Source organism: Dreissena polymorpha, chromosome 7 (genome assembly GCF_020536995.1).
Source record: "Dreissena polymorpha isolate Duluth1 chromosome 7, UMN_Dpol_1.0, whole genome shotgun sequence".
NCBI classification, from domain to species: domain Eukaryota; kingdom Metazoa; phylum Mollusca; class Bivalvia; order Myida; family Dreissenidae; genus Dreissena; species Dreissena polymorpha.
In genome coordinates, this window is record NC_068361.1 from 47,067,979 (window position 1) to 47,081,331 (window position 13,353).

The window sequence follows — 13,353 nt, forward strand, 5'->3', positions numbered from 1 at the left end:
TGAGGTAACTGCCGTCATCGCCTCCACAGCCAACACTTTACTCTCCAGCCAGACACCATCTTCAACCAATCTGTCACCTATTAACACATCTTCCGTCCGTCCTGTTCCAACCATGATGTCGACGCCTGCAGCCACACTCCAAGCACCCATCACTGCCAACCTGCCTTCCCTGCCAACAGCATCTGTTTTCAAGCCACCACCAACTATTAGGAGTCCCATCACCACTTCATCAATGTTACCCACAACAACAGTCCCTTTTTCTGTCCGATGCCTTCTATCACCTATTAGAGGTTCAACACCTGTATATCATCCAACATCCCCAACCACCGAGGCTCAAAGCGAGGTCGCGAGGTATTCCCCTTCTCCATTGTCTGCGGTGGAACACTACGTGCCGACCCCTGCCAACACACTCCTACAAACACATGCGACGGCACTTCTGGTCAGTGGGGCAATGCCTCTGCTACCCCCTTCCAAACGTGATTGGTCTTCTGTTCCGGATGAGGCAATTACGCTCGTACAAGGTTTACGCTGGCCACCAAAAGGATGGAGGAACCTATCTCCTGACTGCCGATTACTTGCACTGGAGTATGCTGCAACATCCATCCTTCAGTCCACTGCTGTATCATGGAGCATCACCAACCGATGTCTGTTGGTCCACCAATTTCAGCACCTGATGCTCCCTGGTACAGCAGGTATTCTCCTGGACAACAGTGGAAAGGCCCGCCACTACTTACACGAAACAGTCCGAGAGATTGCCAGCGGCGTCAGCTCTCTTCCAACTGAAGTCAAGTCGACGATACTAAGGACCCTCCCAGAACATCAAGACGATCCTCTCCTGTCCATCATCAAGGACATTCCAGTCAGGCCCTGAAGGAAGAAGATGTCATGTAAACTTTGAATGTTTAAAGTTGTTTAGTATAAATAATTAAATTTTATTAAATCATATATTTTAAATGACTGTTTAAATTTAATGACATAAAAAAAGTACTTGTGCTTGTACATTTCAAACTCCAGGAGGAGTTTATTTCTTTAAGGTAGGGGAAATGTAATATGTAACAGTTATGAAATTATCAATTAAATCTACTTACACATGTTTTATTAACTCCAGATACTTGCTAACAATCCATTGTTTGTCACAATTCAGTAATTCCAATCCAAAAATACGCTCCATGTTTGTTTACTATGACGCTGTCAGCCAGCTGTGTAGGAATACGACCTACATTTTCAATTGCACAATATAATTTGTTATTCCTAACTATTGTTCTCCAAAATTAATGGCTTTCACTTGTATTATTAATCTAAGGATGCATTTGTGTATTGCATTTTGGTAAAGTTATGTTCCAGTTGCAAATGCTTTGGAACTATTTCGTTAGGCGTAGAAAGCCTATTCATCATTTAGTTTCATGTTTCCATTGTATTATTAAAATGTTTAACAGAATTTAAATGCAGAACATTTCTGCCTCATATTATGTATTAATGTTATGTGTTTTAATACAAATTGCTTTTTATAATGTAACAACTCATATTATTGACTTACTTTGTTGATTTAGGATTCCGAAATGCTGTTTAGGAAAATGGCTCTTTGTAAACTTGTTTTATTGGTTAAGGAATTCCTAAGTGCACGTTGATTGGTTGGGACGCCTAAGTTTCGGAATCCTAAAGCATCTTCACTATAAATAGCGCGCAGCATCACGGATTCTTCACCTCGGTCAATGACTTAAAATCCACGTCATTTAAAAGTCGGAAACCTACCAGCTTAAGCTAAAGCCATCATAATGGTAGGGAATAGTTCTGTAAAATCTTAAGTATTCTTTTAAGTTATTTAAAATAGTAATCAAGTAACAGTGATGCTGCGCACCTTCATCATACTTATAGTTATTTATTCGTAAACCAAACTTCTTAAGACGCGTTCTACGATTTGAATGAATAGATTTGTTAAACCGTAACTCGGTCGTTTGTTCTATCCTGACAACTTAGAAGTGTCTAAGTATTACAGTACTCTCCATCCATCAACAATTATGTGCAAAACTACTTTTTTTTATTTATTCATTATTATTTATTTTTCATTTACAGATCACTCACAACGCCCAAGTATTTGGACATTCCCGCATCACTCACAACGTCCAAGTATTTGGACATTCCCGCACGTGAGGCCGGAGGCACACGGACACATCCCTGTAAAATCTGGTTCAGGGTAACACCACTCCCCGCGCTGTTGGAAGGGTTTGCAGGAGATCTGGAAGGGGGGCCTGGGTCCCTCGTGAGTATCAAGGTACACAAGTCCCTAGATAAATACATTCATAAAACTGTTAAAGGTGTTGGTTTGATTTATTCATAGTGATTAACATTAAGAGTTTAAGATTTTAAATAAATCAGTGTGTTCTTCTTTTTATTATAAAAACTTCTTAATTATAACATATGTTACTTTCATTTATGTGCAAGTATATATCCAAATACTTATTTATCATATAAACAACCCGAAACAATAGTTTAATCCTATATGCTTTGTATATGTTTTGCTATAAACAGTACATTTTAAAAAGAATTATGTGGCCAATGTAACGGAATAGTGAACAAATGCAGCGCCTTCGGCGTTTTGATTATCTATAGTTACTGCGGTATAAAGTGTAGTTTGGTTTAAAATCATGTATTACCGTACCTCTTTTACACAGCACTGCCCCACCGGACAGGTCGAGTCATCCCCGGGGGTGCACACGTCCTGGCACAACGCCATCTGTTGACACAATAATAATGTAAACTTATGAAAATTAAATGCCTGAATTATAGTAATAGACAAATGCTGTCAAAAACTTTCTAGAAATTCTGCTCTAACTTATTTGTGGGTAATGTAAACGAGCTTAAATACGGAACACATTTATAAATAATATCTACAAGTATATACAATACATGATAAGCATCAAATATTAACTTTATATAAATAGTTCCATTTGCTAAAGTGAAAAAATGGTTATGTTAAAAAATACAATACAATTTAATATATGTTTTTCACATCTTTTAATAAATTCGGTACCGCAAACATTGTCGAAAATCCATATTCGTGTATTCAAGACTAAAACACTCTTATTCTATAAAACTACTACCTTTACTAATTGAAGTTTTTCTATATACATGAATGCCAAACGTTTATAACTTTTATTTGCTTACCGAAAGTATATGTACATAAAACGAAGAAAATTATTGTACAACACTGTCACTGTGACATTTTTTATAAATGTATCCTCGAGTCACCTGTTTCGGTCGATGTAACAAATTATCGACAAGGTCACATTAAATAAAATAAAGTCGGCGAAATAAAAAATATTTCCATTAAGACTGATTCTTATTCCATTAATTTATATAATAGTATATATCAATCCCTTTCCAATTTTTCCGTTACGCGGAGATTCCGCAGTTCAGCTTAAGCGAAAGTTGTGTACTGCGTCACCTATTTCGGTCCATTGACTTCAGACCTGTATGTATTATTCGGTGAGGGTCGTCTCAAAAGTTAGACAAAAATAGTAGTTACGGTCACAAGCCTATTTTTTAGTTCCAAACCCGGCGTGGATGTATATTTTTTCCATTTCAACCAAAATTTACCAGTTTCATATTGTAGAGGAATTTCAATTTTCAGATTATTTAGCAGACGCATACAACTTTCTTAGGCGTACCAGGAGCTGTAAAAATCGGATTTTCTTTTATGTGTATGTGCATTTTATAAAAAGAGCAAAAAGCAATAGCAAAAATGATCAAAATGTCGATGGTTATCAATTCAAATCGGAATAATCACTTGTTTCGTCCTCATTTTCGATAACCAAATGTGACAAGCCGTCGGTGTTAACTTAGATGGAATGAACACTTTCCGCCTACACTGGATTTTTGCAAAGAAGAGTCTTCCTTTAAACCAAAAATACAATAAAAGCAGAAGGTGTCGTCCCTGGTAAGACTGTGTGGACTGCACAGGCTAATCTGGGATGACACTTTACGCACATGCATTCAACCCCCTTTTCACAAAGCGAGGCTAATTTATTGCATTTAAGTTCCCTACTTCCTAGTTAAAAAAAAGAAATCTTTATGTTTATGACCATTGAGTGTGCAAATTTTCACTTCCTACTCCGATACAGTGATACGATCTATCGGTTATACTGAAATTGTAAAGCCTTTAAACTAACAAGATTTGATTTAAATAAAATCCACTCTCTACCAATCTTTCCCTGGTACATATGGTCACTTCATTCCATATGATAAAAAAAAATGTTACACAAAATGCTGTACAGCATTTGTCATGGCCTATAATCACTGGCGCAATCTCTTTTTGGAGATGCATTAATAAACGAGCAAATGATGCTTCATAGGTGGTGCTAAGAACTGGAAGTGCTTTTTTAAATTATTTAATCTAGTTTTTAACATACCTCGCCTTATTTAAAAAAATTGGAAACGTAGTGCGATTCAGCGACTATTAATTTATCCACAAATGTACAGGCAATATAAAATCACCACCAATTTGGAAACGCGATGACACAATCACTACCAATTTGGAAAGACAATGACCAATATAAGTTTTCATACATGCACTGATGACAGTAATTAAGTTTCTTTTTTACCTAATGATAAAAAAATGACATTTCTGCAGTGAAATAACAGCAGTGAAAATAACACAATTGTTCTTTTCACCGATGAAAAGAACAAATTTTCGGAATGACTTTTTCTATTTTTAGATTATCATATCAAGATGTACTTCCCTTGTGTATATCCTTGTTTATATTTGTTCTATGATCATGAGTGAAACAAAATCGATATTCCACCGAATCCAAAACGTTTTCTTTTAGTTTTATGCTTTTTTTACTGTTTATTTACATTGTAAAAGGGTTTAATGAAGAAATTCCCTGGAATAATGACGTAATTTCGTCAACAAAATGACGTGATTTCGACAACAAAATGACGTGATATCAATGTATTGAGGCACGCCACGGGAGAAACTCCGAGAAAGGGTAACTTTTCAGCAAAAGAAAAACAGCTGTTAATTATTTTCTTGAAAAAGGGGCATAAAAGAAACAGAAAATTTGTTCATGTCAGTTTGTTATCTCACTCGTGATCATAGAAAAATAATATTTTCTATGATCACTCGTAAAATAACAAACGATCTTTCACTGACATGAACAAATACCCTCTATATTATGTATTGAATTTGTGTTACTATTCTTTTACGTTCAAATAAATATGAAGTGTTGTGTAGCGCCATATATTACCATAAAAGTTTGTATATATGTACTGAATATAGTAACAATATTTACATGCTTTTGCTAGCGGCTACTCCTAGAAAGACAATGACTGACATTTAAATAAGCTCATATGATTACTGATATATCTTTGATTGCTCCATGTCTTATTAGAATGTGGATTATAAAAAATTATATGAAATTTGTGTTTGCATTCAAAACTGATAAGTGTATGCAGTTAAGACTGTGCTTTATTAATTGCTTTAAAACCGCTATTTTTGTTATGAATTTAAAGTAGGCAACAAAAGTTTGCGAAAAAAACTGCGAGATACCTAAATTGATTTGACACAATACATTATTATGTTAAATCAGGTTATGCAAGAATCAACAGCTTTGGTTGAATTGAGACATAATAAAAACAGTCTGTTTCCTGAGTTGGACCAGTATTTGCTTTCTAATGGGTGATCTAAAGAACGCTTCCACTTAAAGGATCAATACCGAGACCTCCGAGTCGTTAAGCAGACACCATATCCACTATGCCGCAGCCACCGAACTATCCTTGAATTCTAGAGGCTAAATAAGCGCACAATTATAAAATATGGGTTATAAAAGCTTGACAGATGTAAAACGCTTCATCCGGCAAAAAATAATATTTAATCGTTTGGATGCATCATTTTTGTATTGAAACAATTATAATGTTTTGTACACAATAATGTCCAAATTTTTATTACATCACATGGTTATAAAATAAGCTTTTGCCCGTTAATTAGGTAGCACCTAATATCTTATTATTTACCGGGTGCCTTTAAGCGTATTTTCCGTACCCGGGATAGCCGGGATATATATTTTGTATACTTAAGAGTACGTACTTTTATGTAGTACCCGAGTCGACAATGGCCGATGGAGCCAAAGTCTGTAGCAACTCCGAAAAGCTGTAACGTGACTATTTCAAGCAAAATTGCCCTAATCATGCAAACTTGTTCTTAATCATATTGCTTAAAACAGGGACCTATTTTTGTTTGTATATGTCCCTGCTTAAAATAACATTCGTTGTTTAATATCTATTTCTATGCATATAAATAAATAGAAAGTCCGTTTATTAAAAGCTGGGAGCAACTGCAAACGTTTAATTAAGTTTCCGTATGAATTTTAAATGAATCAAACGATTTAAGACTGACGTAAAGATGAAAAGGCTAGTGAATAAAAAAAACTCAATAAGTTTTCACTGTTAAGCTTGAAGCGTTGTCGGAGTAAGAACACTTTTGACGAACATGAACAGTTAGTTGTGTATAACCTTAGTGTTAGAGTAATCTCCCTTGATGGCTGAGACGAATGTTTACATAAAAATATATCAACACAGTTGCTGTTAATCGGTAAGAAACTTGTGTTCCATCAGTGTAAATGTTAACTTACGAATGCCATTTATTGAACAAATTTCTGCATTAAAATATTTACATTGATTTTATCACGTTTTTTTTTATAAATAAAAATACCCCACCCAGACGCTAAACACACTTCCACAGTCATACTCATAGAGTTACACTTGTCTTATATAAGTAAAAGTAAAATTTACTCGTTTCTCACCTCCGCGATCCTGGTGCAATCCATGTTAGTCTGGTTGGTTTTTCTAATGCGTAGTCTGGTTCCCCACCCCCACACACTAGGCCAAAAATTGAATATCATTCAGTACAAAAAACATAGCTGGAAATTGCAGCTATAAATTCAAAAATCGTCCAAACTGGCTGGAGTCTTGTAAGTTTTTTTAGGTAGAATTGGTGCGACACACTCCGGGTTCATAGGTGTAATTTTTCCGCAAATCGGATTGTCGGGGGGTCATTTGCGTGATTGCAGGGTTGGCACCAATCGACCGTCCCCGGTTTTAACCAGCGGTTTTTACTGGTTAAAACCGCCCCAGTCAATACTCCCGAAATGGTCATTACTGGTCAATACTGGTTCATTGAACTTTACCCCCAATTTTGATTAATATTCCATGCCTTATTAAACAATAATGGTAATATAAAAATTATAAATAAAACAGACATGTTGCCAATAATGTCTTAAGCTATTAATACCCACTATTTTATCCCATTACCACCTAATGCCGCACTACAATGCATTATTGCTCTACCACCTATTGACGCTTATCGACACAATTATCGATCTACAGATGATGCCACACATTGACGCATTTCTAGTTCTCACCTTAAGACGCACTGCGACGCTCTCCAATTTAGATCCCCATTAACTAAATATAACATTAAATGACGTCATATTGGGATATACCTATTGAAAGTTTAGATTCTCCTTGCCAATTTCCGGTAAAAAAAGCACATGATTACTATTTGAAGAATAGCTAAAAATAGCGTTCCAATCATGTAACCGATGCGCGAGTTTGACATTGCACTTCCTATTCAAAACAACTAGCTAAGATGGAGGACGCGTTGCAAACAACTGATGAAAATAATTATAATTCTGACGATAGTGGGTCAGAATTTTCAGGTTTTGAGCCCGAGGACATTCGTTCTGACATTGAAACGGAATCCAGTGAAAGTGAGTGGGATTCTGACGACGAACCGCTGACAGAATGGAATTCAAGATTTTCTCCCCTAGCGGTATGTACATGTACACGAAATTGAAATTAATTGTCAGTTAGCATGCTACTTTTATTTGTAAAATTCAGTTTTACGTGGCAGTGATCGATTCTTGTATGTCCAAGAGATACAGATTATATATTTTAATACCTGCAGCAATGTATATAATATATAACAATTTTATGTAATTTCATACAATCATTTCAAATCATTTTTTCTTTTCAGTTCAATGACTTTGTCGAGAGCGACCTAGCCCCAATCTTCCTCAGGACTTCGATGATGAACTTGCCTCCCCTTTGGACTTCTTCTCTCTGATGTTCCAACCAATGATGTTTGCTGAAATTGCAAGGCACACAAACAACTATGCGACTTGGAAGATGGAATCGGAAGGAAGACATGACCTGAGATGGACAGAAACGGACTCTGCCGAGATAGGAGTGTTAATCGGACTTAATATTTGGATTGGCATTAACAAGATTCCAACGATTGAAAGGTACTGGAGCAAAAAAATCTTCATTGGTAACCAAGGCTTCAAGTCAGTCATGACTTCAAATAGATACATGTACCAGAAACTGAACCAGTATTTTCATGTGTCCGACAGAGCCAATGACCCCCACCAGGAGCACCAAATCATGACAAACTGTACAAAGTTCGTCCTGTGATAGACCATGTTTCAGGGACAATTGGTGACAGTTATACGCTTGGCAAGCAGGTGGTGGTAGACGAGGCAATGGTGAAATTTAATGGACGGAATTCTATGAAACAGTACATGCAGGCCAAACTGATCAAACGCGGTATAAAGATATGGATCAAAGGCATCATTGAAAAGCATTTTTTATTGCCTACAATTCATACATTCACACTCTGTTTGTATAATCAACACAAAGGGTCATAAAACCAGCAAGAACCATATTACCCCCCATACAGTGCACAATAATCCAATTTCCTCTATTGGGAGGGTGTCCGCTATCAGCTAGATACCTATTGATAACAGATACTGATTATGGGCACTATATACCAAAAGATTTCCTACACAAATTCAATGTAAAAGCAATAACTTTAACAAAAAATAAAGTCAAACTTTTGCGCGTAGACACCCCTATAACCATACCTTTTCTTAAAGAGCATTCCTAGCTGCAATGATTTAAACAATAAAAAAGATAGGTCATCCAGTATGTAAGAAAGAACTCAATGCGAATCAGAGGTCACTGTTTTATGGTCAACTTTTTACCAGCATCTCTCCAGTTGATGATGGTTTCCCGCCAACTGTCAAAGTCTTGGGTACTCTCCAACCTAAAAGCAAAACAGTGAATTTGTAGTATACAACAATGTTTTCCCTACCACATGAACACAGACATATTCAAAAATAAAGTCATGGCAAGTGCCCGTACAAAGAATTGTGTCTTCAAATAAATGAAGATTTTGTTTTTAGAGGGTATAGCATTGAACACCAAAAATATTTAGTATATTGTAACCTTATTGACTATTGATCAGTGGTGGAGATAAGCAGATTAGCGGGGTATGTAAGTGGTAATGGGTTAAGCTTGTTTATGCAATTTGTAGGCCAAACTCTCAACATTTTGCAAATCAGTCAAAGTTGGTCAATTTGATTTTTCTGGTCGATTGAACTTTTTTTCAATTCTAATGAATTATGAATGCTCAGATAATTCTGTGCTTGATTGAACAAGAACCTGTCAATTACTGTGTATGAGTTGTTCCTCATGCCCCACTGTCCCCACAGTCTTGTCACCAGGTTGGGGCATCCAAAACTGATAATAGGGTCTTAAATGGCACCTTTTTGACACCACCCTTACTTGTCATGTATTCTTGCATAGATTTTTTAAAATACTTTTTACATGTAAACAACATACACGTAGTGAAAAATCTTTTATTTTCCATTGATATAAAAATAAAAAACATAATAAGAAATATTTATTAAAAGAAACAAATAATTGAAAAGAAGAGTCTAGAGTAGACCCACAATTGGAAAACATTATTTGTTGTCAAAATCAAGAACTTTGATTTCTTATTCATTTGAATACCAATTGAACTTTTAAATATGGAAGGGAAAAAAACCTTAATACAGAAAGGAGACAAGTTAGAAGTAACTATTAAATTAATAGCAAGTAATCTTCTAAATGATAAAGAAGTTTTTTTTTTACAGCTTTAAAGATTTTTTGTACAATAAATAACTCAAAAAAGTTTATCAATTACAGAATTATTATTGATTTAATACAAAATAGCTCCTTTCAATCAACCAGTATTGACCAGAAATGACCAGTATTGACCGGTTTTAAATGGGTATTGACTGCCGGCCCGGTCAATACTCAATCGACAGGTCAGTATGCCAACCCTGCGTAATTGGCGTAAAGTCGTGGGAGGGTGTACAACTGATTCAGCGGGTGTATTTCATAAGCGGCCCGAAAAATCCACGGCTCGCTAAACCTCTCTGCATATTACACTGGCAGATTCTGCCTAAGCATTTATAAATACTTTTGCAGTATTGAAGATAGCAACTTGATATTTGGCATGCATGTGCATCTCATGGAGCTGCACATTTTGAGTGGTGTAAGGTCAAGGTCATCCTTCAAGGTCAGAGGTAAAATATATGTGGCCCAAATCGCTTATTTTATGAATTCTTTTGCAATATTGAAGATAGCAACTTGATATTTGGCATGCATGTGTATCTCATGGAGCTGCACATTTTGAGTGGTGAAAGGTCAAGGTCAAGGTCATCCTTCACAAGGTCAAGGTCATCCTACAAGGTCAATTATCATATAGGGGGACATTGTGTTTCACAAACACATCTTGTTTTAAATGAGCAATGTCCTTGGCTGTTTTCCTGATCATCCAATTAAAAGCAGTCTTTTAAAATGTGTTTCATATTTCTTTGCTGATTCGTTTGCAAATGCCTCTTTTGTGAAGCCAAAATGAAGATTATTGAACGAACGAAAAAATCTCACAATATTTGAGGGATTGAAAAATTATTGAAAACAGATTTACATACATGCCAGAATTGTTCAAGTCCAAATCGGGACATTCCATAAAAAGTGTCGGGACATTTGACCAAAAAGCGGGACACCTAGTGACCTACAATGATTAATCATGCCACCTTTAGTGTGGTCAGCAATCAGTATATTACTAACAAAACCTCATTATTTCTGGCCAATATTGACGATAAATGTGTTTAAGAATTGCATTTACACAGAGTTTCTCCATTTTCCGGAACTAAACACACTTGTTCACTATGCGGATGACTCAGTGACTCCATTTGACATCCATTTGGGAAAGAGGCATGTGTAAATCATTCAATGCGATGTGCGCACATTGAGCACGTTTTTTCTTCAACCAATCATCAATTAACTCTAAATTTAGATTTCTGCAATATGTACAAACTATTTTCTGAGAATCAGTCAAAAACAAAAGTAAATTGATGTGAAACAACAATGTGTATCCGTCAGCACTCAATTTGTTTGATATACAAAATTGGTGTTTTGATGCGGTTTTAGCCTTATGTGGTATAATGCACAGAATAGCGTGAAATAGTATCTTTGGACTTGATTTGGGCCATGCATTACATAAGCAGACTGCTTATAATTAATTCACTACGTTGAAACTATCGCTAGCAAATAGCGACCCTTATCATAAAAACGCATGGGGTGAATTCGCGATAAAATCAATAATTTGCCGATAGATAAGGTGTCATAAACAACATCAGTGCACTTTTCTAATACATGTAGATACATAAATGGTAATAAATTAACAGGGAGCAATAAAGGGATAAGCAATTGAACCGGTAATTGTAAGTCAGATGGAGTTTGAATACAGTGTTTTTTCACCTATAGGGTAATGGTGGCAGGGCCCGTCCAAAGGGGAAAATGGCGTTGTTTTTTTGGAAAAGGGGAAAAGTAAACATTCACTCTTTTATATGTAATGATATTTATATGAATACACATGTATGTATGAATGTAATATTCACAACTGAATGTCTCTGTCCTTTTTCTTACATATATATCAATGATTTTTTCAACATTAGTTTTAGACAGTTCAGCCTTCATGCACAGTCTCAGTTTTCCTAGCCATTTTGAGTCTTATTGGGATTTTTTAAATCGATAAAATGGCAAATTTGAGCATTTTTTATCAAAAAAATGGACCAAATTGGAATGTTTTTATCAACACATATTGACACAATATAGATACATCAGGCCTTTTCCTGGCCATTTTGGGGAAAAAAGCTATTCATGTGAAAAGTCAACTGATTAAGTGGAAAAACTAATTTATTATAACTCTTTACAATAATTCAAAATCATAGTTATTATAGTTCTATACGTTGTTAGTTGGTTATGAAATAAATGTGAGATATTTATTATTAGACAGTTCTTTCTTAGGCCACTCCAAATTGATATGTTGGTCATCGGATTTGCCGCACCTATTTTTTCAAAATGGAAAAAATAATAGTTTTGTTTACCGCTCGCACTCATTTTTTGTGTCCTTCTGTAACCATAGCGCATGTGTTTGTTTTTATGTCCCCCACTATAGTAATGGGGGACATATTGTTTTTGCCCTGTCTGTTGGTCTGTCTGTTGGTCTGTCTGTTTGTCTGTTTTCGCCAACTTTAACATTTTGCAATAACTTTTGCTATATTGAAGATGGCAACTTCATATTTGGCATGCATGTGTATCTCATGAAGCTGCACATTTTGAGTGGTGAAAGGTCAAGGTCATCCTTTAAGGTCAGAGGTCAAATATATGTGGCGCAAATCGCTCATTTTATGAATACTTTTGCAATATTGAAGATAGCAACTTGATATTTGGCATGCATGTGTATCTCATGGAGCTGCACATTTTGAGTGGTGAAAGGTCAAGGTCAAGGTCATCATTCAAGGTCAGAGGTCAAATATATGTGGCCAAAATCACTCATTTTATGAATACTTTTGCAATATTGAAGATAGCAACTTGATATTTGGCATGCATGTGCATCTCATGGAGCTGCACATTTTGAGTGGTGAAAGGTCAAGGTCATCCTTCAAGGTCAGAGGTCAAATATATGTGGCCCAAATCGCTTATTTTATGAATACTTTTGCAATATTGAAGATAGCAACTTGATATTTGGCATGCATGTGTATCTCATGGAGCTGCACATTTTGAGTGGTGAAAGGTCAAGGTCATCCTTCACAAGGTCAAGGTCATCCTTCAAGGTCAAACGTCATATAGGGGGACATTGTGTTTCACAAACGCATCTTGTTAATTTGTGGAAAAAAAGCGATCTACCAGAAACGATTTTGACACTAAATTCGAATGCCAAATATAGTGTTTCATAACCTTTTTAATTGATAACTGCAGACACAAAATAATTTGATCGAGACGACCAGTACGTGTTTCGCTGTAGTGACCATTTTAACAAATTGCGGTAAAAAGTTGCTGTAGCCAACCCTTAAAAATATATACATATCTTCTACGTTCTGTGACTTACTTGAATGTGTTTGTTTACGTTTGTACATGCAACTATCAGCAGATACCGTTGAAGCATGTTCAATTTCAAACAAC

General features: G+C 35.8%; 3 protein-coding genes across 4 annotated transcripts in view; 2 read left to right on the forward strand and 1 right to left on the reverse strand.

Annotated features, from left to right (window-relative positions):
- Nucleotides 1-2,029: 2,029 nt before the first annotated feature.
- LOC127838022 (uncharacterized) lies at nt 2,030-6,948 on the reverse strand. 2 transcript variants are annotated; one of them, XM_052365527.1, is made up of 3 exons: nt 6,801-6,948; nt 2,660-2,734; nt 2,030-2,284 (listed from the first exon to the last, which is right to left on the reverse strand). In XM_052365527.1, exons 1-3 carry the CDS (start codon nt 6,897-6,899, stop codon nt 2,111-2,113), a joined length of 348 nt encoding a protein of 115 aa, XP_052221487.1. In that variant the 5' UTR covers nt 6,900-6,948; the 3' UTR covers nt 2,030-2,110. The 2 variants fall into 2 exon arrangements, with proteins under 2 accessions (XP_052221487.1, XP_052221488.1); XM_052365528.1 differs by lacking the exon at nt 6,801-6,948 and adding an exon at nt 4,740-4,878.
- LOC127838015 (divergent protein kinase domain 1A-like) overlaps nt 6,515-13,353 on the forward strand; it is a 29,335-nt gene continuing 22,496 nt past the window's right edge. Inside the window, exon 1 of the mRNA XM_052365518.1 lies at nt 6,515-6,589. The gene's annotated coding sequence lies outside the window, so the exon portion shown is untranslated. The remainder of the gene's footprint in view (nt 6,590-13,353) is intronic.
- Nucleotides 12,689-13,353, forward strand: part of LOC127838009 (ribonuclease 3-like) — a 521,860-nt gene continuing 521,195 nt past the window's right edge. The window contains exon 1 of the mRNA XM_052365503.1: nt 12,689-12,985. The gene's annotated coding sequence lies outside the window, so the exon portion shown is untranslated. The remainder of the gene's footprint in view (nt 12,986-13,353) is intronic.